Consider the following 24580-nt stretch of genomic DNA (forward strand, 5'->3'; position numbering starts at 1 on the left):
TTCAGGAAGTCTGTTATTGATTGGATCCTGACCTTCAGGCCTACATTGCTGTTGTCTCGTCGTTGATTTCATAACGGATCACATGAAGAAGCGTTTGTTGAAATGGGAACACAAGATATAGCTCTGATTATGAAGAAGTTCATGGAGGAAAGATACAAGTTAGGATACTGATATAACCAGGAACAGAAGTGCTTTGTAGTATGTGTCTGTGTGCGTGCGTTTTATAAAGAAATTGACTCATTTTGCCTCAGTCTGAAGTATTGCAGTGCTAATCTATTCAAGGGAATTCATTTACACTCGTTGAATTTACTGCGCTGGCTAATGTAGTACAGGTCAAACTTGTGTCGCATTTTGAAAAAAGCCTTTTTCCCCCCATTAAAACATCACATCATAGAGAATGCCCACCTTCTCTTTTCACTGTGACACACCATTATGTCTGGCACTACTTTGGAGATGCACTTAGCTACAGTCAGCCTGAAGAAGATCAATGTCATTATGTTCTGTATCATCATCCATTCCCAGGTGGGTAAAATGTTCTGGAGATATTCTTCACTCTCAGAGTCAGTTTGGACCAACAAGATTAGGGCCCAGTAATTCTAAGTAATCGCCAGTTGAATACTGTTCCTCACCGTCACACAAAGTGAAACTTTTGGATTCTTGGAGCCTTCCAGCTTATCATCACATGGACTGAATCAGACGTTTCAATAGGACATTTGATTGGGCTTTTGGTAAATGAAAAATGTCAAATTCCTGCACATTTTCTATTTCTTTTCAAATTACATGTATCTTGACCAACACATGGCAGCACATTTGCCTTGCACATGAGAGCTTTATAGGACGTTATGGGACCGTAACATGTGGCACCTCACAGTGCCGTGTGATGCTGCTCAAAATAAGCAGCAAGCAGCCTGGCCTGCACATGACTTGCATTTATTTTAGCACACAATGCACTTCATTGTGTTGACTTGACCCACACTATATAGGGATTCACATTTAGACCTGATGACTGTCCTGTAAACAGGGCCATTCAAAATTATTATTATTATACATTTTTTTGTGGGATTTTTTTTTAACAATACAAAACATACAAATACAAACGACAATATACAGACGCACACCAACATCCTCAATGTCACACCTGCCCAGACCCACCTGTTCACACCCCCCATCTCCAGCACCCTCATCACTCTCCACCACATGACCTCAAACTGCACCATTTTGTTTCTCTCTGTCGCCCACGCACTTTCAACATTTAGATAATAAAGCATTTGACCTTTCCATTGTGCTAACAATGGAGGATTGGTTGATTTCCACTTTTGAAGTATACGTTTTTGATTGACAAGAAAAGTATCATCCAACCAATCGGGTATCTCACTGCATCCTCATATGCCATGTCTTGAAATATGCAGACTGATGGATTAAAAGTACATTTACATTGTAATACTTCTGACAGACAACTTTCTAACTCTGCCCATAACTTTTGGACTTCATAATATTCCCAGCAGGCATGGATTATTGAGTCATTGTTAGTTTTACACTTAAGACATTACTCCGTTGTGCTGTAATAAATTGTATACACTAGTTTAAACTGGATTAAGCGTACATTTTAGCAAACTAATTTCATTAGTTATGTTCCAACATTCCCTCCATCTTGAACCAATATCAGTTATTTTTAAGTCTTGGTTTCAATAGGGCCATTTTAAATTGATGCTAGATGTTGTCACATGTTGCCTAGCATACATCATAATTAAACATGAATCATGGGAGTCCTAAATTTGTTACTTTTCATCTACTTGAGAATGCAGAGTTACAGCTGTTTGTCATCTGTTATTATAAACCATCTACGATCTAGCAGTCGGTGAAATACACTACGTTTTTAATGCCCCAGTGACAAAGGAAATTTTAAAAAGGCAATTTTCTCAAACTCAACACACCAAATAAAGCTGTCAGCAGCGATATGCACTACGGAATCTTGCCATCATATCAGACATGGCTGATGAGTGTGATTACAGTTCCTCAGAGGCCCTGGCTCAGAGGCCCTGGCTCAGCTAACTCAGAGGCCCTGGCTCAGAGGCCCTGGCTCAGAGGCCCTGGCTCAGAGGCCCTGGCTCAGAGGCCCTGGCTGGATCCTGGTGGGATGCTTGATATTGAGTTGTGTCTTCTCAGCAGAGAAGCGTCTGTGAGACTCTCTCTCTCTGGATGATGGGTAGGTAAATATTGACACCAGTGCCGTCTTGCTCTACAGGGTTTTATAATGTCGCACCTAGAAAGGTACGCAGGTGATCTAGTGCTCCGCTCGTTCCCTGGTTACAACCGACACAAGAAATGCGTAACACAGCACAGGACTCAATTAGCGTGGCTTGGTAAACAGAAACACGACCACAGAAAAATGCAACAGGGTCTTTGTGTTTGAGTCTACACTGACACACTCCATTATTATAGAGGTTGAATACAGAAATGGGTCAGTAGGATTTGTAATACAATATTTGTTTTTGACTAAAAATAGCCTGAAGACTATAGTGATTTATAATAGCCTGAAGACCATATTGATTGGACATTTTAACAGTACAGATGGTTAATAGAACCAGACATGGTGTTGGAGAGGACATGACTGTTATTTCAACAAATCTTTTATTAAAGGTTTATAAGCTATGTATAAACTCATGATTTATAGTTGATAAACTACTTATAAACACTGTTTAAAGTATATTTCAAGTGCTGCCACATAGGCTATTAGGAATTGTTCTGGCCTTATTCGAACAAAAGGAAAACATATTCTGATGTCATCGACAGTTCTGACAGCAACAGTTCTCTACTGAGCAAATGAAAAACTGTTAGCCCAGGTGTGTTGACATTCCTTCTTCCAGAGCCATATCTATTCCTTTTCTTATGCTTGGTTGTGGTTATTATTTTGTGATATCCAATTGGTAGTTACAGTCTTGTCCCATCGCTGCAACTCTCGTACGGACTCGGGAGAGGCGAAGGTCGAGAGCCATTCGTCCCCCGAAACACGACCCTGCCAAGCGGCACTGCTTCTTGACACACTGCTCGCTTAACCCGGAAGCCAGCCGCACCAATGTGTTGGAGGAAACACCGTACAACTGGCGACCTTGTCAGTGTGCATACGCCACAGGAGTCGCTAGAGCGCAATGGGACAAGGACATCCCGGCCGGCCAAACCCTCCCCTAACCAGGACGACTCTGGGCCAATTGTGCGCCGCCTCATGGGTCTACCAGTCTTGGCCGGCTGCGATGCAGTGTCTTAGACCACTGCGCCACTCAGGAGGCCCTGGTTGTAGTTATTCTGAGTAATGTGAGATTTTTCTGTGGTGTTGATGAGTGCTGCAGGAGACATGCATTAACTAGAGGGAGACAGTACCACAACATGCAGGGCTTGACCTCTCCCGTGTTCACTCTGCTCTGCTCTGGATGTACTACACACACACACACACACACACACACGTGCACTCCATACACACACACTCTCCCTGTCCCGACAGACCATTTCTCGCGCAACAAACACAACACACACACACACACCCACACACACAAACACACACACACACACACACACACACCACACACACACACACACACACACACACACACACACACACACACACACACACACACACACACACACACACACACACACACACCATATACAGGGAGGAATAATGTAATGCATCTGGGGAGAGATAGATCCATTAGGTAAACAGGGTTTGTTGTCTAGGGGGGGGCTGTTCAGGGGCCTCATCTGTGTACTTGTTTGGATTACAGGCAGGCAGGCAGTATTACATCTACCTGCAACATGCTCCACTACTCTCCCTGTAGACTCATAGTAATAGGACTGGGACCGTTGACTTTAAGTACTTGGGAGTGGTTTTTTACTGGATTGCAAGGTTTGTTGATGTGTCTGTCCTCGAGGAGGGAGGGAGAAAGCTAGGCTCTCTTAAAGAAGGTATTGCTGTGTTCAGTGACATCATGAAGCTCAGACATTTTAGTGCATTCGGTACTTTTGACAGACATTCAGGACATCAGCAGGACATCAACAGGTCAGAGACCTCATCGAGCCCCTCCCGCCTTTTCTTGTATTTGATTTTGGGAGGTACATTTCTTGTCGGGGGGAGGGGGGGGGATCACTGCCTGATTCCACTGAACAGGTTAAAAAGTCCAGAGTCTGGTAAGTGAAGTGACTTTTGTCATCCTTTGTAGTCCTTTCTAATATGTTCGGACCAGGCCAGGTAAGGGAGTATAAATAGAGTAGGATTGTTGTTTGGGAATATTTGCATTGACCAGCTGGAAGCCTTCTCTGATGCTCTGTTGTTTCCATGGTAGTGCAGTGGGGCTGGAGGGGGGATGCAAATCCCTCAGCCTGGCCTTAGTCTGCCCTGGCTTCAGCAGCTGCCCTACTGGCCTGCTACTAATACAACTACTATTCTATTAGGCTCGCTTAGATAGCTCAGTAGTAGGGAATGGCTATCACAAGGCCTTTTTTCCCCTATGCAACATCCACATGACCGTCCATATCTGATGCTCAGAGCTGGTAACCTCCACCAAAGGTATCTGCATGCTTCCCATCCGAAACAGTTCGTGAATATATTGTGATCACATTTTGTGACATTTTTGTTTGTTTTGGTTGTTGGCAAGGGTTTTTTCAGCGGTTCGTGCACACAACAAAAAAAGATACTGCACCTAACATGTTATTTAGATGTTAGTTAGTTATTCCTGTGGCACTAGAGATCCTGGTTTGAGTCCAGGCTCTGTCGCAGCCGGCCGTGTCCGGGAGACCCATAGGGCGGTGCATAATTGGTCCAGCATCGTCCGGGTTAGGGGAGGGTTTGGCCGGCAGGGATGTTCTTGTCCCATCCTGCACTAGTGCCTCCTGTGGCGGGCCGGGCGCAATGCACGCTGACACGGTCGCCAGGTGTACGGTGTTTCCTCCGACACATTGGTGCGGCTGGCTTCCGGGTTAAGTGGGCATTGTATCAAGAGGCAGTGCGTCTTGGCTGGGTTGTGTTTTGGAGGACGCACAGCTCTCGACCTTTGCCTCTCCCGAGTCCGTACGGGAGTTGCAGCGATGGGACAAGACTGTAACTACCAATTGTATACCACGAAAAAGGGCTAAACAAAATATAAAAAATACCAAAAATAAATAAATTGTATTATAGATTTCTTGACTTATATTCTATTTTGAGGAAGTGTACAGTATACTTGCTACGGCGTCTCAAGCGGGACAAACAGTAGCTGGGGTTCATCCAGTTGACCTGTAGACTGTCATTATGTAGTTATGTAGTTATATAATGGTCAGGGGTCAATGCAGCTCCACAAGGCATTTAATACACCTTCCTCTTTAGAGTAGAAAAACACATCAACCTCTTCTGGGTCTCTGTGGGACAATCTCAATTGCATATTCCTCACGTCCTCTCTCCTCGCCTCCTCGAAACCCATTGGAGGAGAAAGTCAGAGGGGAGGGACCTCTGGCTTTCTCATCCAATGGGTTTTGAGAAGGAGGCAAGGAGAGAAGAGGCAAGGAGTAAGCAATTGAGACTCTCATATTGTCTTGTCTCCCATCTCATCTCTATTTCTCTCTCTTTGTGTATTTTATTTTTCTTTCTCCATCAGTGCTTACTCTCTCTCTCGCTCGCTCTCTCTTTTCCTTTCAGTCGTTTTGTTCTATTTTAAGCTTCATCACAACCTCCTATCCCTCTATCTCCTCCCTTCCTTTTCTCTTAAGCCTCAAGAGAGATCTCACTAATAGAATATTGACTCTATAAAGACATGTTGTTTTTTCATCATTGGACATGCCATCGGTGTGAGTAGGAGTCAGCTGCTGATTTTCTGATTCAGTCCATGTGTGGTTTCTGTGAAAGGGATGGCTGTAGCCTATGGCTGCCAGTCTCAGGACAACAGTGTGCTTCTTTCATCTCTGCTGACTGAAGGTAGTTCAGACACAGCCTTCAGGTGCCTGGTGTTATGTTGGTTTGAAATTGCCGCCTACTATTTGTTGTCTTACTTGTGCTATAATAATACAAAAAAGGTGCCACTCCACTCACCTGGCACTCCAGGTATGCTCAATCAAACACTACTTCTGTTTGTACAGATGGCCTGTAATCACTACTGATTGGCCCTGTCAGTGAGACATTACCCTAACGGCACTGTCAAATTAGTGTCAATACTCTCCCTGTCTGACAGACCCATTTTTCTCCACAACACACACACACACACACACACACACACACACACACACACACACACACACACACACACACACACACACACACACACACACACACACACACACACCACACACACCAACACACCACACACACACACACACACACACACACACACACAACACACACACCACACACACACACCACACACACACACACACACACACACACATGCTCGCCTGCCTTCCTGTCCTCAGTGTGCAGTGTGAGATATTTTGGCTGGAGATCTGTGTGCAGGAGTACAGTTCAGATCGGCTGAGACAGACAGATGGATGTTATGAACCATGGTGTGTGTGGCCTGGTGCTCCTGATACAGACAGACAAGTTTTGTCCCAAATGGCACCCTATTCCCTATTTAGTGCACTACTTTTGACATGGCTCGATTGAGGTCTTGTCAAAAATAGTGCACTATGTAGGAAGTTATGTACCATTTAGGACACAGTCAGACAGTGTTGAGGGAGTTGAGACGCCAGAACAGAGAGGACCAGGGACACTAAAGGCTCATCACTCTACTCAACAAGTAGGAAGACTGTAGGAAGAATACTGCTGAAGCAGGGCAGGGCTGAAAAGCATCAACTGAACAGCTCTCTCTCTCTCTCGCCCCCATCTATGTCTTGGCTTATTTTGGTCTCTCTCTCTCTCTCCCTCCCCCCACCCCCATCTATGTCTTGGCTTATTTTGGTCTCTGTCCGATTTAAGTCATTTGGACAATAGACACAACTACCATTTATGGGAATGGAATACTCAAAATGTGGTGACGGGGGATAATATTAGCTTCTACATAAAATCTCACACAGGAATTAGTCGTGGAGGGGATTGAAATATGCTACTGTAAGCGTTCTGTATTACATTTATTTAAAACTCTCTTCTTTCTCTTCCTATTTCTTCCTCACCTTTCCCTCTGTCTCCCTCCCTCTCCAGATAGTGTCCAATGTCCTGATCTTCTCCTGTTCTAACATCGTGGGCGTGTGTACCCACTACCCAGCCGAGGGCTCCCAGAGACAAGCCTTCCAGGAGACCAGGGAGTGCATCCAGGCTCGCCTCCACTCACAGAGGGAGAACCAGCAGCAGGTAATGCCTGTCATGGGACTGTGGAGGACTTGACATAGTTAGGGCTTTATGAATACATTTAATGTATGTATTCATACTTAATTATACAGTATTACTTGAAATGATAGTAATTAGTTGATATTATGGTAAGTGATAAAGATTGTTATAGTTGGTTTAGTTGCAGCAGATACTTTGATATAGTGTTTTCTGACACACTACACTCACACGCATGACACTTACACTGTCACATGACTCTGAAGGACCTAATAGGAGACCGGAGGTCATAGAGAGCAGGAGGTTCATAGGTTCAGATCACCTGTAATGACATCTGGTTCTAAACTCAGCAAAAAAGAAACGTCCCTTTTTCAGGACCCTGTATTTCAAAGATAATTTGTAAAAATCCAAATAACTTCACAGATCTTCTTTGTAAAGGGTTTACACACTGTTTCCCATTGTCACGCCCTGACCTTAGAGAGCCTTTTTATTTCTCTATTTGGTTAGGTCAGGGTGTGATTTGGGTGGGCATTCTAGTTTGTCTATTTCTTTGTTGGCCGGGTATGGTTCCCAATCAGAGGCAGCTGTCTATCGTTGTCTCTGATTGGGGATCATACTTAGGCAGCCTTTTTCCCCACCTTAGTTTGTGGGATCTTGTTTTTGTACAGTTACTGTGTAGCCTGCAGAACATTACGTTCGTTTATCTTTTGTTGTTTTTTTGGTGTTCATCAAAAATAAAGAAAGATGTACGCTTACCACGCTGCACCTTGGTCTCATTCCAACAACGGACGTGACACCCATGCTTGTTCAATGAACCATAAACAATTAATGAACATGCACCTGTGGAATGGTCGTTAAGACACTTACAGCTTACAGACGGTAGGCAATTAAGGTCACAGTTATGAAAACTTAGGACACTAAAGAGGCCTTTCTACTGACTCTGAAAAACATCAAAAGAAAGATGCCCAGGGTCGCTGCTCATCTGCGTGAACGTGCCTTAGGCATGCTGCAAGGAGGCATGAGGACTGCAGATGTGGCCAGGGCAATAAATTGCAATGTCCGTACTGTGAGACGCCTAAGACAGCGCTACAGGGAGACAGGATGGACAGCTGATCGTCCTCGCAGTGGCAGACCACGTATAACAACACCTGCACAGGATCGGTACATCCGAACGCCACACCTGCGGGACAGGTACAGGATTGCAACAACAACTGCCCGAGTTACACCAGGAACGCACAATCCCTCCATCAGTGCTCAGACTATCTGCAATAGGCTGAGAGAGGCTGGACTGAGGGCTTGTAGGCCTGTTGTAAGGCAGGTCCTCACCAGACATCACTGGCAACAACGTTGCCTATAGGCAAAAACCCACCGTTGCTGGACCAGACAGGATTGGCAAAAAGTGCTCTTCACTGACGAGTCGCGGTTTTGTCTCAACAGAGGTGATGGTCGGATTTGCGTTTCTTGTCGAAAGAATAAGCGTTACACCGAGTTCTGTACTCTGGAGTGGGATCGATTTGTAGATGGAGGGTCCGTCATGGTCTGGGGTGGTGTGTCACGGCATCATTGGACTGAGCTTGTTGTCATTGCAGGCAATCTCAACGCTGTGCATTACAGGGAAGACATCCTCCTCCCTCATGTGGTACTCTTCAGGCAGGCTCATCCTGACAGGACCCTCCAGCATGACAATGCCACCAGCCATACTGCTCGTTCTGTGCGTGATTTCCTGCAAGACAGGAATGTCAGTGTTCTGCCAAGGCCAGCGAAGAGCCCGGCTCTCAATCCCATTGAGTATGTCTGGGATCTGTTGGATCGGAGGGTGAGGGCTAGGGCCATTCCCCCCAGAAATGTCCGGGAACTTGCAGGTGCCTTGGTGGAAGAGTGGGGTAACATCTCCCAGCAAGGACTGGCAAATCTGGTGCAGTCCATGAGGAGGAGATGCACTGCAGTACTTAATGCAGCTGATGGCCACACCAAATACTGACTGTTACTTCTGATTTTGACCCCCCCTTTGTTCAGGGACACATTATTCCATTTCTGTTAGTCACATGTCTGTGGAACTTGTTCAGTTTATGTCTCAGTTGTTGAATCTTGTTATGTTCAAACAAATATTTACACATGTAAAGTTTGCTGAAAATAAATGCAGTTGACAGTGAGAGGACGTTTATTTTTTTGCTGAGTTTAATAGTAGTTGTGAGGTCAAACTTGGATCAGTTCATTGACAGCCTGCCTCTTAACGGACTGTCTATTGAGTACTCCTTTAAACGGCATAGCATGTTCTCCGGAAACCATTCAAGCATTTACAGCCTATCTTTAGACTTGGATAAGGAGAGGACGTTTCTTTTTTTGCTGAGTTTAGGAAGTCCAAGATTGCATTTTTTTTTTACAATCACTAGGACCCATTTATCAATACTTAGGTCACTTTTTCAAAAGTCTTCACACAGTGAGCACAACAGCAGTCTATGTGGGCTAAACTGTGGATAATGTTTCATTGCTTTGGCACAAAATGCATTCAATGACTACATCTTCAAATGTCATGAATTATTTTCTCACTCAGACACAACCACCACCAAAACTCTATGTACCTACAGGCCAATTTGCACATGTTTACATACTCTTTTCAAAACTGTTATACTTATTAAGTTCAAAACCAAACATAACACAAAATTGAATAAGACAGCAGTATATACAGTAATACTGTATATAAATATATTCCAAATATAAAAAATGAAATACTGTCAAAACAATTAGACCAACCACAGCTGATTCCCATTGTAGCTGAACACCTACCCAGGTGTTGGTCTTTCAATGTCATTACCATCTATACAGAAGGGGACATCTTAGGAATAATGCTGTACTGTAATGAAAACATGGACCCAGCCAGAGATAGAGAAGTGGCTGACAGAGGAAGAAGAGTGGCTGGAAGAAGACAGAGGGAGAGGAGTGAGTATGATGGTGGTTGAGGACTGAGACAAAGATCAAGAGCTGTATTCTCAGATGAGATTAGGGCTACTATAATTGATCATGTAATAAATCATGGTCTATCAATGAGAGAGGCTGGTCTGAGAGTGCAGACAAATCTGCAACGCTCAACAGTGGCATCTATTGTGAGAAATTTCCAGCAAAACAACAGGTGAGATGTGCATTATTCTGCAAGGGCATCTGACTGAACTGCACATTACAGAAGTAAATTGAGCAAAGCCTCCTTGTGTGTAATTGTGTGTAATTGTTTTTGTATTTCTGCTTAGGACACAACGGTTACCTCCCACATGCGGGAGAGGTAGGATTTTCACTGCTGTGCAGGAAACTGCAATCGTTGATATGGTCATCAGAAACAATGGCATAAAACTCAGAGATTCGGGACAGAGTGTTGGCAGACAACATTACTTTTGGAAATATTCACAATGTAAGCATAACAACTATTTCTAGAGTCCTGAAACAACATCAAGTCAGGATGAAGAAGTTGTACACCGTCCCCTTTGAGAGGAAGTCTGAACGAGTCAAGCAACTCAGGAACCAATATGTCCATGTAAGATGACTATAAAATACAGAACTGGTTTAGAACAAAACCAAACAGGGCAGAGGCACACAATGGCATGTTTTAAGGTATAATGTAAAGTACTGTAATAGCCTACCTCTTATGTTTCCTTGTGGATTTATTGTAGAGAGTCATGGAGATTGAAGCCAGGCAAACACCCCACATATTCATCTTTGTGGATGAGGCTGGTTTCAACTTGGCCAAAACACGGCGGCGAGGAAGGAATGTGATTGGGAAAAGAGCCACAGTGGATGTCCCGGGCCAGAGGGGTGCCAACATCACAATGTTTGCAGCAATATCCTCTGATGGATTGCTGTCACACAAACRYCTAATTGGGCCATACAACACCGAGCATCTCATTTTATTCCTAGATGACCTCTATGGAAGGGTTGTGCCAGGTGAGGAAAGGGTTGCATTGAGGCGGAATCGGCCAACGTTTGTAATTGTATGGGACAATGTGGCATTTCACCACTCCCGTGCAGTCACAGAGTGGTTTGCAACCCATCCCAGGATGGTGTCACTTTTCCTCCCACCTTACTCTCCACTCCTCAACCCCATAGAGGAATTATTTTCCTCATGGAGGTGGAAGGTTTATGACCACCATCCACATGATCAAATGTCGCAATGAATGCTGGATGCCTGGACATATCTGCAGAAGCTTGCCAGGGATGGACCAGGCATGCCTAAAGATTATTTTCTAGGTGTATTGCCCAAGATGACATAAGATGTGATGTGAATGAGAACCTGTGGCCAAATGCAGAAGACAGGGTTGATTTGCATTGCTACTGTATCTGTATCGGTAGATGGTGTATATACAAATTCTTGTATTTTGGAATCACTCAATGCCAAAAAATGACATAAAACATATTGAAGCATATTACATCATGTCTGATTATTTCATATACTGCAGTGAATTCTAAACAGTAGAGAGGTGTCATTCTTGTTTTGTAAAGACATTTTACAAAAGAAAACATTATGTAATGCTACCTGTTGTTAGTGTTTTTTAGGTCATGGTTTTATGAGTGACAAAGTGTACTTGTTGGGTGACAACCTTTGCTAGTGTTATGGAAGAATGATTTGATTTGAGACATGTATGAAGTGTTTTGGTCGTTTTAGTGCATTTTGGATGTGAAATGAACTGCTGGCCAAGCTGAAAGTCAGTTAGGAGAACTGTGTGAAGAGTTTTGAAAAAGTGACCTAAGTATTGATAAATGGGTCCTAGCGATTGTAAAAAAAAAAAAAACTGTAAAACTGCAATCCATAGGGGTGAACCTGCCATGTCCGTTTGCGATATTAAAACAACAAAGACGTTACCTCAAACAAGGAAAAGTGTTTATTTTCCCCTCTATCACTGCACGTGCGATAGAGCAGCAAAGTATGTACTACCATTTTAACCAAATCAAATTTGATTGGTCACATACAAATATTTTGCAGATGTTATTGTGGGTGTAGTGATATGCTTGTGTTCCTAGCTCCAACAGTGCAGTAGTATCTAACAATTCACAACAATACACACAAATCTAAATGTAAAATAATGGAATTAAGAAATATATAAATATTAGATCGAGAAATGTCGGAGTGGCATTGACAAAAATACAGTAGAATAGAATACAGTATATACATATGAGATGAGTAAAGCAGTATGTAAACATTATTTAAGTGACTAGTGTTCCATTATTAAAGTGACCAGTGATTCCAAGTCTATGTATATAAGGCAGCAGGGTTGCGTAACCGGGTGGAAGCCATGTGATGGCTATTTTACAGTCTGATGGCCTTGAGAAATAAACAGTCTTTTCAGTCTCTGTCCCAGCTTTGATGCACCTGTACTGACCTCGCTTTCTGGATGATAGCGGAGTGAACAGGCCATGGCTCGGGTGTTTGATGATCTTTTTGGCCTTCCTGTGACATCGGGTGCTGTAGGTGTCCTGGAGGGCAGATAGTTTTCCCCTGGTGATGCGTTGAGAAGACCGCACCACCTTCTGGAGAGGGCGGTGCAGTTGCCATACCAGGCGGTTATATAGCCCGACAGGATGCTTTCAATTGTGCATCTGTAAAAGTTTGTGAGGGTTTTAGGGGCCAAGCTAAATTTCTTCAGCCTCCTGAGGCGCTGTTGCGCCTTTTTCACCACACTGTCTGTGTGGGTGGACCATTTCAGATCGTCAGTGATGTGTACGCCGAGGAACCCTGGTAAAAATGTGTGCACTATATAGGAAATAGGGTTCTATTTTGGACGCAGCCAAGGAGATGGCATCAAGGGCTGGCCCACACTTGTCAACCAGTGATAACATCTCTCAGCAGGCAGGGATACTGTGCCGTGGGCGTCATCGCAATAGAGGGATGGAAAGATAGATGCAGGGGGCAAGCAGCCGTCTGTTCTAGTCCTAAACTACCCAGGTTGGATTGGCCAAAATCAAGACCTCTCCATTTCTCTGTCTCACTGTCTGTCTCGTGTAATGACTCCTATAAACTAAATCTCTGGTTTGTCCGTTTTCTCTTTACTCTCTCCCCTGCCTCTCTCTCTTGCTCTGGGATTTTCTCTCCTTCTCTCTTTCTCCCTGGGTGTCTTCCCTCACTCTCTATCCCCCTCCTCTCTCTTGTCATCCTTCTCTCTCTCTACTTTCTACCTTCCTCTCCATCTCTTGCCCTCTCTGTCTCATTCCTCTATCTCTGCAGGAGCGTCTCCTGCTCTCCGTGCTTCCCCGTCATGTTGCCATGGAGATGAAAGCTGACATTAACGCCAAGCAGGAAGACATGATGTTTCACAAGATCTACATCCAGAAGCACGACAACGTCAGGTACCGGTCACCAATGACATGATCAGGGAGAGTGGGGACACATGCAGTCAATGCCATGCTCCAAAGCTATGTCCAGGTCATTCTCTTAATCAATTACCATGCTACTTTACTCAGCATTACCTAGCCTCTGAGGATTATAACCATGTTGATAGTATGTGTTTAACCTCCAGTGGTAGTGGAGAGTATTACTAATCATCCAATATGTGATGTAGTCTAGAGAATCAGAGGCACCATCTTGTTGATTATGGAACGAATGCACAAGGCTTACATTTGGTACAGACAGACAGAGAGAGAGAGACAGAGAGAGAGACAGAGAGAGAGACAGAGAGAGACAGAGAGAGAGAGACAGAGAGAGAGAGAGAGAGAGAGACAGAGAGAGAGAGACAGAGAGAGACAGAGAGAGAGAGACAGAGAGTGAGACAGACAGACAGACAGACAGACAGACAGACAGACAGACAGACAGACAGACAGACAGACAGACAGAGACAGACAGACAGACGTTTTCTCTGTGGCTGTCTGGCTTGTGGACACCAAGAAGACTCCTAACGTCATGCTGTGTGTTGTGTTCTCAGAACCATGCCTGGTAGGCTTCTAGCTCTTCTGTCTTAGGGCAGACTAGACCCAAACACACATAAGAGGTGCTGTTGTAGCTTTGAAGAGTCTCTTTGAACCACATGGGTAGAGTCGGAGATCATGTATCTTTCACTCTTTTCTAAAACAAAACAGTCTTTTCATTGTCTGTGTGTATGTGATCATTATCAGTTTTTTGCCATGTTAGAGCAGAGAGAGTTGAACCTTGAAGTCAGAGAGGGTTTAGCTCAGAGGCCTGGCAGTTCCTGGAATATCTACCGCTATGGAAGGAAGGTTCAGTCACAATGCATGTGATGCCTGCTGTTTTTGAGAAGAATGAAAGGTCGAGAACACTCACGCACACAGGCACACACATAATTCCATATAGCACTAACATTTATCTCTAAAAGTCTGGCAATGCTGGCAATGCTGATGATGAAGATGCTGTGCGACAAAGAAGTATGTATATTTTCTGTTCGTGGTGATTCTGTCCGGCGACTGATCTCAACTGGCCCTGCACGAGGCTGCTTGAAAAAGCGTTGCCCCTGTTTTTAACTGACTCACTGGGGGTCTAGGATTACTGGCCGCTAGGCTAAGCTAAGCCTGGCTGACTGTGCGGCTAATACCCTGCTAAAGAGAGGGAGGCCTGGAGTAGCAAGCCGCTAACAGTGCCCGGCCACCCTCTGTAATTGGGCAGCAGACAGACAACAGGAAAAGAGAGTTGACAGCTCCTGGCAGGGATAGAGAGAGAAAGAGAGAGAAAGAGAGAGAAAGAGAGAGGGCGCTTGGCTGTGGAGAGAGAGAAAGGATAGAAGACTGGGGCTGCTGTGTCTAACATTACTACATGACTAGTGCATGTAGCTGTCAAATCCTTGCTTCCTCTCTCATAAGCATCAAGGACCTCCTCTCCTTCAATGGGCTTTGAGAGGAATTGAGGAAACAAGGATGGAGAAAGCAATAATTATTTGACAGCTAGTAACGTTTTCAGACACTGCCCGGGTTTCAGTGTTTCTTTGTGTGCTCCAGTTAGATGGGGGAGATATAGTGGAGGATGTACTGTATATAGCCTAGCATGTAAGATGGGGTTGCTGAGAGAGCAGATAGCATCTTGTCCTGCAGCATGTCATGTCCCTGGCCGCTCCTCCCGGCTCTGACTGCTCTGCTCCTCCCAGGCCCTGCTCAGCTCAGCCCCCTCTGCTGTTAGTCAGGAGGCCTCCCTTTTGCTTTTCTGCCTCCTCCTCCACCTTCCTCCTCCTCCTCGAACAAAAGCCCCATGGCTTTCAGCAATTAGGCCGAAATGTCCCGACTACAAGCGTGTTATGCAAGTTAGCAGCAGTGGGGTGTAGGGATGTTTGTCGAGAAGTTTTGAAGCTCATCTCAGTGAAGTGGGGTATTGATATGTCTACTAGAAGACAACACAGCAGTGTTTTTTTGCCAGTTTAAAGTTCCAAGTTTCAAAGTTTATTTGCCATGTGCACAGGATACAACAGGTATAAAACAGTATAGTGACATTCTTACCTTGAGAGCTCTTTCCCAACAACGCAGTGATAATAATAATTTATACAATGTTTGGATCTAATCCTGAATACTGATTGGTTAAAAACGCATTCCAACCGGTGTCTATTCCACAAGTTACCTCCGGCAAAATCTATGATGTTAAAATGCCTATTACTCTGTTCCATCTGATTGCGCAATCCACTGTCTCATCAGCCCAGCCTGGCAAGTTATGAACTTGATCTCCACTATAAAAAGTTATGAACTTGATCTCCACTATAAAAAGTTATGAACTTGATGCGCCACCATAAAAAGTTTATGAACTTGATCTCCACTATAAAAAAGTTATGAACTTGATCTCCACTATAAAAACTTATGAACTTGATCTCCACTATAAAAGTTATGAACTTGATCTCCACTATAAAAGTTATGAACTTGATCTCCACTATAAAAACTTATGAACTTGATCTCCACTATAAAAAGTTATGAACTTGATCTCCACTATAAAAAGTTATGAACTTGATCTCCACTATAAAAAGTTATGAACTTGATCTACCTACATAAAACTTATGAACTTGATCTCCACTATAAAAAGTTATGAACTTGATCTCCACTATAAAAGTTATGAACTTGATCTCCACTATAAAAAGTTATGAACTTGATCTCACTATAAAAAGTTATGATTGATCTCCACTATAAACAAGTTATGAACTTGATCTCCACTATAAAAAGTTATGAACTTGATCTCCACTATAAAAAGTTATGAACTTGATCTCCACTATAAAAAGCATCTAGACATCTCACATTTCTTTTAGACTAACATTTAGTTTTCAACAGCAGAGATTTATATAAACATTGCGGTCTGTCTCTTCGACATTTGCAACATTGTTTCTGTATTCTAATTTGATCTCCAGCTGTCCCATAGTAATGATGTGTAGGGGTCGGGAATCCGGATGAGACAGACAGGATATATACAAAGAAATGTAAATTGAAAAAAGTTTAAAAGAAACGAAGTGTAGCTAGTTTGCAGTTTTTCCAGCTTCAGATTGAAGTGATTGTAGCTGTGTTGTTGGCTAGCTCCTCTGAACAACAGTGTCCTGACAAGAGAGCACATTTTCTATGCCAGTCGAAATCGCGCCTCGTTAGCTCATTGTTATGGATGTATCCAAATAAATGTCAGTAGAAAACAGCTGAAACAAATGCAAATGCTGCTACTGCTGTTATTCTGGCTGCACTGTTTGACGTGACTGTAAGTTAGGCGTAGTTGGCTAGCTAGCAAGCAAGGGATAAGAACGTTGCCAGCCAGTGGAACATTTAGTGGAACATGGAACATTTAGAACGAATGACTGGGTCGCATCCATAGATACAGAACAAAAAGACTGAATGACTGGGTCGCATCCCTGGCAACCGAACCGATAGAACGAATGACCAGCCAGCTTGGGTAGCAATAGTAGGATATATAAATACTTATGGTAATATACTAATGGTAGTATATACCGTACCAGTAAAAAGTTTGGATACACCTACTCATTCTAGGTTTCTTCTTTATTTTTACTATTTTCAACATAGTAGAATAATAGTGAAGACATCAAAACTATGAAATAACACATATGTATGTAGTAACCATGTAGTAACCAATCATGTAGTAACCAAAAAAGTGTTAAACAAATCAAAATATATTTTATATTTGAGATTCTTCAAAATAGCCACCCTTTGCCTTGATGACAGCTTTGCACACTCTTGACATTCTCTCAACCAACTTCACCTGGAATGCTTTTCCAACAGTCTAGGAGGAGTTTGCTGAGCACTTGTTGGCTGCTTTTCCTTCACTCTGTGGTCCAACATGGCTGAGGTGCACCCATGACCAGCTCTGAAACCAGATTGCATAGCTGAGAAGGTACGGTGGGATTCAAAATGGTTGGTAATCTGTTTGTTGACTTGGCTTTCAAAGACCTTAGAAAGGCAGGGTAGGATAGATATAGGTCTGTAGCAGTTTGGGTCTAGAGTGTCTCCCCCTTTGAAGAGGGGGATGATCGTGGCAGCATTCCAATCTTTGGGAATCTCAGACGATAAGAAAGAGAGGTTGAACAGGCTAGTAATAGGGGTTGCAACAATTTCGGCAGATAATTTTAAAAAGACAGGGTCGAGATTTTCTAGCTCGGCTGATTTGTAGGGGTCCAGGTTTTGCAGTTCTTTAAGAACATCAACTACCAGATTTGGGTGAAGGAGAAATGGGGAGGCTTGGGCGAGTTGGTGTGGGGATTGCAGGGCTGTTGACCGGGGTAGGGGTAGCCAGGTGGAAAGCATGGCCAGCCGTAGAAAAATGCTTATTGAAATTCTCAATTATAGTGGATTTATCGGTGGTGACAGTGTTTCCTAGCCTCGGTGCAGTGGGCAGCTGGGAGGAGGTGCTCTTATTCTCCATGGACTTTACAGTGTCCCAGAACTTTTTTGAGTTTGTGCTACAGGATGCAAATTTCTGCTTGAAAAAGCTAGCCTTAGCTTTCCTAACTGCCTGTGTATATTGGTTCCTAACTTCCCTGAAAAGTTGCATATCACGGGGGCTATTCGATGCTAATGCAGAACYCCACAGGATGTTTTTGTGCTGGTCAAGGGCAGTCAGGTCTGGAGAGAACCAAGGGCTATATCTGTTCCTTGTTCTACGTTTTTTAAAGGGGCATGCTTATTTAAGATGGTGAGGAAGGCACTATTAAAGAATGACCAGGCATCCTCTACTGACGGGGTGAGGTCAATATCCTTCCAGGATACCCAGGCCAGGTCGATTAGGAAGGCCTGCTTGCTGAAGTGTTTTAGGGAGCGTTTGATAGTGATGAGGGGTGGTCGTTTGACCGCAGACCCGTTATGGATGCAGGCGATGAGGCAGTGATCGCTGAGATCTTGGTTGAAAACAGCAGAGGTATATTTGGAGGGCAAGTTGTTTAGGATGATATCTATGAGGGTGCCCGTGTTTACGGATTTGGGGTTGTACCTGGTGGGTTCATTGATAATTTGTGAGAGATTGAGGGCATCAAGCTTAGATTGTAGGATGGCCGGGGTGTTAAGCATGTCCCAGTTTAGGTCACCTAGCAGCACGAGCTCTGAAGATAGATGGGGGGCAATCAGTTCACATATGGTGTCCAGGGCACAGCTGGGGACAGAGGGTGGTCTATAGCAAGCGGAAACGGTGAGAGACTTGTTTCTGGAAAGGTGAAATTTTAAAAGTAGAAGCTCGAATTGTTTGGGTACAGAGCTGGATAGTAAGACAGAACTCTGCAGGCTATCTCTGCAGTAGATTGCAACACCGCCACCTTTGGCGGTTCTATCTTGTCTGAAAATGTTATAGTTAGGGATGGAAATTTCAGGGTTTTTGGTGGTCTTCCTGAGCCAGGATTCAGACACGGCTAGGACATCCGGGTTGGCAGAGTGTGCTAGGGCAGTGAATAAAACAAACTTAGGGAGGAGGCTTCTAATGTTAACATGCATGAAACCAAGGCTTTTACGGTTACAGAAGTCAACAAATGATAGCGCCTGGGGAATGGGAGTGGAGCTAGGCACTGCAGGGCCTGGATTAACTTCCACATCACCAGAGGAACAGAGGAACAGAGGAGGAGTAGGATAAGGGTACGGCTAAAGGCTAAAATAACTGGTCGTCTAGTACGTTCAGAACAGAGAGTAAAAGGAGCGGATTTCTGGGCACGGTAGAATAGATTCAAGGCATAATGTACAGACAAAGGTATGGTAGGATGTGGATACAGTGAGGGTAAACCTATGCATAGAGTGACGATGAACGAGATATTGTCCCTAGAAATATCATTTAAACCAGGTGATGTCACCGCATGTGTGATAGGTGGAACTAAAGTGTTAAATAAGGCGTATTGAGCAGGGCTAGAGGCTCTACAGTGAAATAAGGCAATAAATACTAACCAAAACAGCAACGGACAAGGCATATTGACGTTAGCGAGAGGCATGCGTAGCCGAGTGATCATAGGAGTCCAGTGAGTGGCTTCAGGCAGCTTGCGGGCCGGGGTTAGCAAGCTAACAGAAGGGCCTTGGAGGGACGTCGCAACGGAAGAAAGTCTGTTGTGGCCCCCTCGTGCTGCTGACGGATCAGCAGGGCTTCGTGTGGTAAACCAGGCCATTTCTGCAGAATAGGTATAGTGGCCAGAGCATTTGTCCGGTGGGCCTCTTAAGCTAACAGTCCGATGTGCTCTGGACAGCTAGCAGGCTGCGGCTAGCATGCTAGCGGATGGGATTTCAGGGGACGAAGCAACGGCGGAGCCAGTTGAGAAAAACCCCATTGGGCGAATCATGTCGGTGGTCCAGTCGTGATGAGTCGGCGGGGGTCCAAGCCAGTTGGCAAAAATAGGTATTGTAGCCCAAGTAGTGGCTGATGGACCTCTTTGGCTAACTGGGAGATGGGCCTAGCAAGGCTAGCTCCAGGCTAATTGGTTCTTGCTTCGGGACAGTGACATTAGCCAGGAGTGGCCACTCGAGTAGCAGCTAGCTAGCTGCGATGATCCAGGTGAAGAAGAAAAAAAAGTAGAGAGGTAGAGAGGCATTGTTGGATAGATCACTTCCAGGTCTACCTTTGTAATCCGTAATGGACTGTAGCCCCTGCCACATCTATCAAGCATCGGAGCCGGTGTAATAAGATTCCACCTTATTCCTATATGTGACCGACCAGCTTGATTCCATCTTATGTAGCAAAATTTGAAATTGTGTTTTTTACATTGGATAAACGTAGACTAAGAGCTAGAAAATAGTATTTCATGCACTACAGTTGAGGGACAATGGGAAAGTAATTCTGCTTTGAAAGTTGCTAAACTTGTAACCCCACTTTTGAGAAAATGGCTCTTGAATGTTTTAGTACACCTATTGGAGAGCTCTTTGTCTACACCCATTCAGCATTGTTCACACCCTCTTAAGCCTTAGCCCCACTCGTCTCTTTAAGGATTCACATGAGGCCATGTGCTAAACAGTGAGTACGGTAGTGTACAACCAAAGATTTCAAGACTAAAGGCTGGTTTATATTACGTCTATCGACATGTCTGTATACAGTTGTCGCAGTGACATCATTAACATTCTATTGTCGTCCAACATCAAACTTGTCAAAATAACAAACAACGAAATAAAAGCAGGTCATTCTACCGGAGAATTTTAAGAACTTGGACACTGTCTCGTTGGCCTAACGTTATATCCTAATTTGACTTTGGTTCAGGTCATGTTGATCTTCACATTACCGTTTCTGGTAAACACAATATATAAAATGAAATCAAAGTTTATTTGTCGCATGCATAGGCTACAGAAGTTGTAAACGTTACAGTGAAATGGTTACTTGCATAGTGGAGTCTTCTGTTTAGACATGTGGCTGGCTAGCTAAACAATGAACCATAATCCCAACTCATAACATTACTACACTGCATTAATCTACAGGTAGCTAAAGCTAACAAACTAGCTAGGTTCAATATTAACTAGCTAGCTAACATTAGGCTATAACTAACAATGCAAATGGCTCTGAGATATGAATATTATTACTACACAGATCATACACGTTAGTTAGCGAGCCAGCCAGCTAGCTAACAGTACGCTTTAACTTGCAATGAAAACTATTTTGTGACAAAATCAGAAACGTTTAACATCTGAAAATATAGCTAGCTAGACTCTCTTACCCATATACATGGATAAACGCTTCTCCAACATGGTTGCCCTTAGTTTGAAGATGTAATCCGGAGACAGATGTTTTATGCAACAGCCTTCTGTGTTCTCTTTTCGATTCCCTCCGCATTTGCAATCAAACTCCTGAATTTTCTCCATCTCTTTAGCTATCATACTCTGCTTCGACTGGGCATTCCACTGATTTCAAAACTCGGTCCTCTGGAAAGTGGAGAGCCTTAGCAACACTTGTGCAGTTCTTTGTGATATCTTCCAATCGTGGCTAGCGGGAAGGTTCCTGACTTTTTCCGTGGCTAAGCCAACTAGGTTCGGAATTTAACAATTTGATTTGTATTTACAGATGGCATACAAGTTTGTTATTAAGGCCCATGAAATTTCACATTCCAGAAGACATTTCTGCCCCAAAAACGCATTTTGATAAAAAATTATGTTTTATGTTCAAATGTGAAGTAGTGAAGCATGACGTATGTCTAGTTTCCTGAAACAAGTCACATATTGTCGTTTTGCCTGTTTGGTGGCTCTGCGGAGGTCACAGCGGGACTACTTGTACACATTCGTGTATTCAGATTCGGGGTCGGCTGTGATAGCCCTGAGTGCAATAGCTCTGCCCTTTAGCTTAGTGTGTACCTCTGTGTTAATCCAGAGCTTTTGATTGGGGAAAGCAGCAAAAGCTCAATGTGGGGACTACGTCGGCGATGCATTTTCTGATGAAGCCCGAGACGGAGGTGGTTAGCTTGTTGATGCTATTGCCGGAGTCCCGAAACATATTCCAGTCAGCTCTAGCAAAGCAGTCCTGCAACATAGCCTACGATTCTGAAAACCATTTCTCTAAGGAGCGCGTCACAGTTACTTCCTGTTTGAGCTTCTGTTTATAAAGAGGAAGCAGGAGTATAGAGACATGATCTGATTTGCCAAAGGGGGGAAGAGGGTGGGCCTTGTATGGTTGCTTGTGGGTTGAATAATAGTGGTCTAGGACTTTATCGCCCCTAGTGGCGAAGGAGACGTATTGACAGAAGTTGGGCATTTTGCAGTTTGTGCCATTGTCCCAACTGAGGACAGATACATTTTGCATCAGGACATGGCCTTTGGCTGACATTTTTTATTACGATATTCATATATTGAACTCAATTCATGAACTGAACTCTGAGTTCTGTCGCTCTCACTCTGTTGTCTCTCTCATGCAAACTCTCCACTCCATCCCTGTGTGGTACAGTAAGGAGAGACAAGTCCATGCTGCTGCAGCTCTGCATGTGTCTGTGTGTCTGCCAGGTGCTTGGCTGCAGGCTGCAGTGCAGTTGTGCTGCAGTCCACAGTGGCAGCCAGACTGGTCTTTTAGTACCTTACATTACATAATATCCCCTACAGGAGCTGTTAGTTTATATCCGTGCTGTTCTAACTAGTACTGACACACTCTCCTTGTTCAGCACAGCACTAAAGCAAACAGCACAGGATATACTGCTGAGCTCTGTCCTTCACTTCTCACTTTCCCTCTGCTCCTCCCCCTATGGACATTCCTTTGAGGACATTCTATCTCCTCCCCCCTCCCCCACCAACAGACATTTACAGTGCCTTCAGAAAGTATTCATACCCCTTGACTTATTCCACATTTTGTTGTGTTACAGCCTGAATTCAAAATGGATTCAATATTTTTTTCTCTCACCCATCTACACACAACACCCCATAATGACAAAGTGAAAACATGATTTTGGAAATGTTTTAGATTTGGTCTTGTGTTTTAGGTTATTGTCCTGCTGAAAGGTGAATTCATTCATTCATCCCAGTCTCTGGTGTAAAGCAGACAACCAGGTTTTCCACATTGTTTGCAGTATTACTTTAGTGCCTTGTTGCAAACAGGATGCATGTTTTGGAATATTTTTATTCTGTACAGGCTTCCTTCTTCTCACTCTGTCAATTAGGTTAGTATTGTGGAGTAACTACAATGTTGTTGATCCTAGAGCTGTTGTGGTGACCGTATTACCGCCATACCAGCGGTCACGGGTCATGAAGGCAGTCAAATTCCACGTGACCGTTTAGTCACGGTAATTAGGCTTCTCCAAGCTCTGATGCTGCTGCTGCTGGTCATTAGTAGTCTACCAAACTTCCTAACTGCCTGGTACTCAGCACTCTATTGTTCCTCTAATCACTCTGACATAAATGTAAATGTGATCGAAAATGTAATCAATCACTTCATGAGAGTTCATGAGCTCATGTTGCGCAACATGTCTATAGGCTATGCAATTGCGTGAGAAATCCAAGTTTTGGTGGACTCTATTAAAAAGAGGAGGATCCCATCAGCTTTCTATAGGCTAGGCCTACTATTGATCAACTTTCCTAATGTTAAGTGTATTGCTTCTCTTTACAACAGAAGTCTAGCCTACCTGGCTGGCATGAAAATGAACCACAGGGAAAGCGTCCTCAATTCGCTATTTAAGTGCATAGATGACATGTATTTTTTCCCGTTGCCTGTTTCGAGAAAGGTGCATGATAATGGTCCATTCTAAATCAAAACAAATTTCACACATATATTATCTAGTATATGTAAAGACAAGATTAAATCAAGAATAGTCTGATGCGTGACAATATAAGCCAAACACTTGTGAATGATGCCCAGCATAAGAAACGGCCTTTTCTTGTGACTTTTTCGAATCATAGTCACACACCTCATGTAGCCTAGCCCATAGGCTTATATGTTTTTATAAGGTTTGTATCACAACTAAAGTGGCCAAATAGCTTCATAAAGTTAAGCACATTGATCTGCTTTAGGAGGGGTTTAGAGCCTAACTGGCATAAATAGGCAGCGCGTGAGTTTCAAGTTTGGAGAAGATAATTTTCACCATAAAAATACACCTTTATAATCAAAGCATTACATGCATAATCGCATTTGCGGTCACTTTTGATAATGGTGTTTTCCCCATAATGGAACATTCGCGCTTATAGCTAAACGTTCTGTTCTTTTGCGTCAGCCACATTGCGTAAAAACATTGTTTTTTTAATGCTAGTGGTTGTATTCATTTTGGATCTATCGCACCCCACAACTGTCCCAGACTATGTTTGGAATATCTATTTCTTGCACAGAATAGAATAGGTTGACTTTTGTACTATGGGGGATAGTAGATTGACATAGGCTAGTGCTTTTGCTGTTCATTAGGCCTACTCATCTTGTTGGCTGACAAAAAGTAAATGTGGACAGTTCTTCCAATATCTTCAACATGCACCTTGGAATTGGATAAGGAC

General features: G+C 43.7%; 1 protein-coding gene across 2 annotated transcripts in view; it reads left to right on the forward strand.

Annotated features, from left to right (window-relative positions):
* The window catches only part of LOC111977149 (adenylate cyclase type 5-like), a 149596-nt gene that overhangs the window by 54606 nt on the left and 70410 nt on the right, over positions 1-24580 (forward strand). For both annotated transcript variants that reach the window (XM_024006474.2, XM_024006483.2), the window contains exons 2-3: positions 7157-7306; positions 13488-13609. In XM_024006474.2, coding sequence (XP_023862242.1) covers positions 7157-7306; positions 13488-13609 — 272 coding nt within the window. The remainder of the gene's footprint in view (positions 1-7156; positions 7307-13487; positions 13610-24580) is intronic.

This window comes from Salvelinus sp. IW2-2015, linkage group LG2 (assembly GCF_002910315.2).
Source record: "Salvelinus sp. IW2-2015 linkage group LG2, ASM291031v2, whole genome shotgun sequence".
Classification (NCBI taxonomy): domain Eukaryota; kingdom Metazoa; phylum Chordata; class Actinopteri; order Salmoniformes; family Salmonidae; genus Salvelinus; species Salvelinus sp. IW2-2015.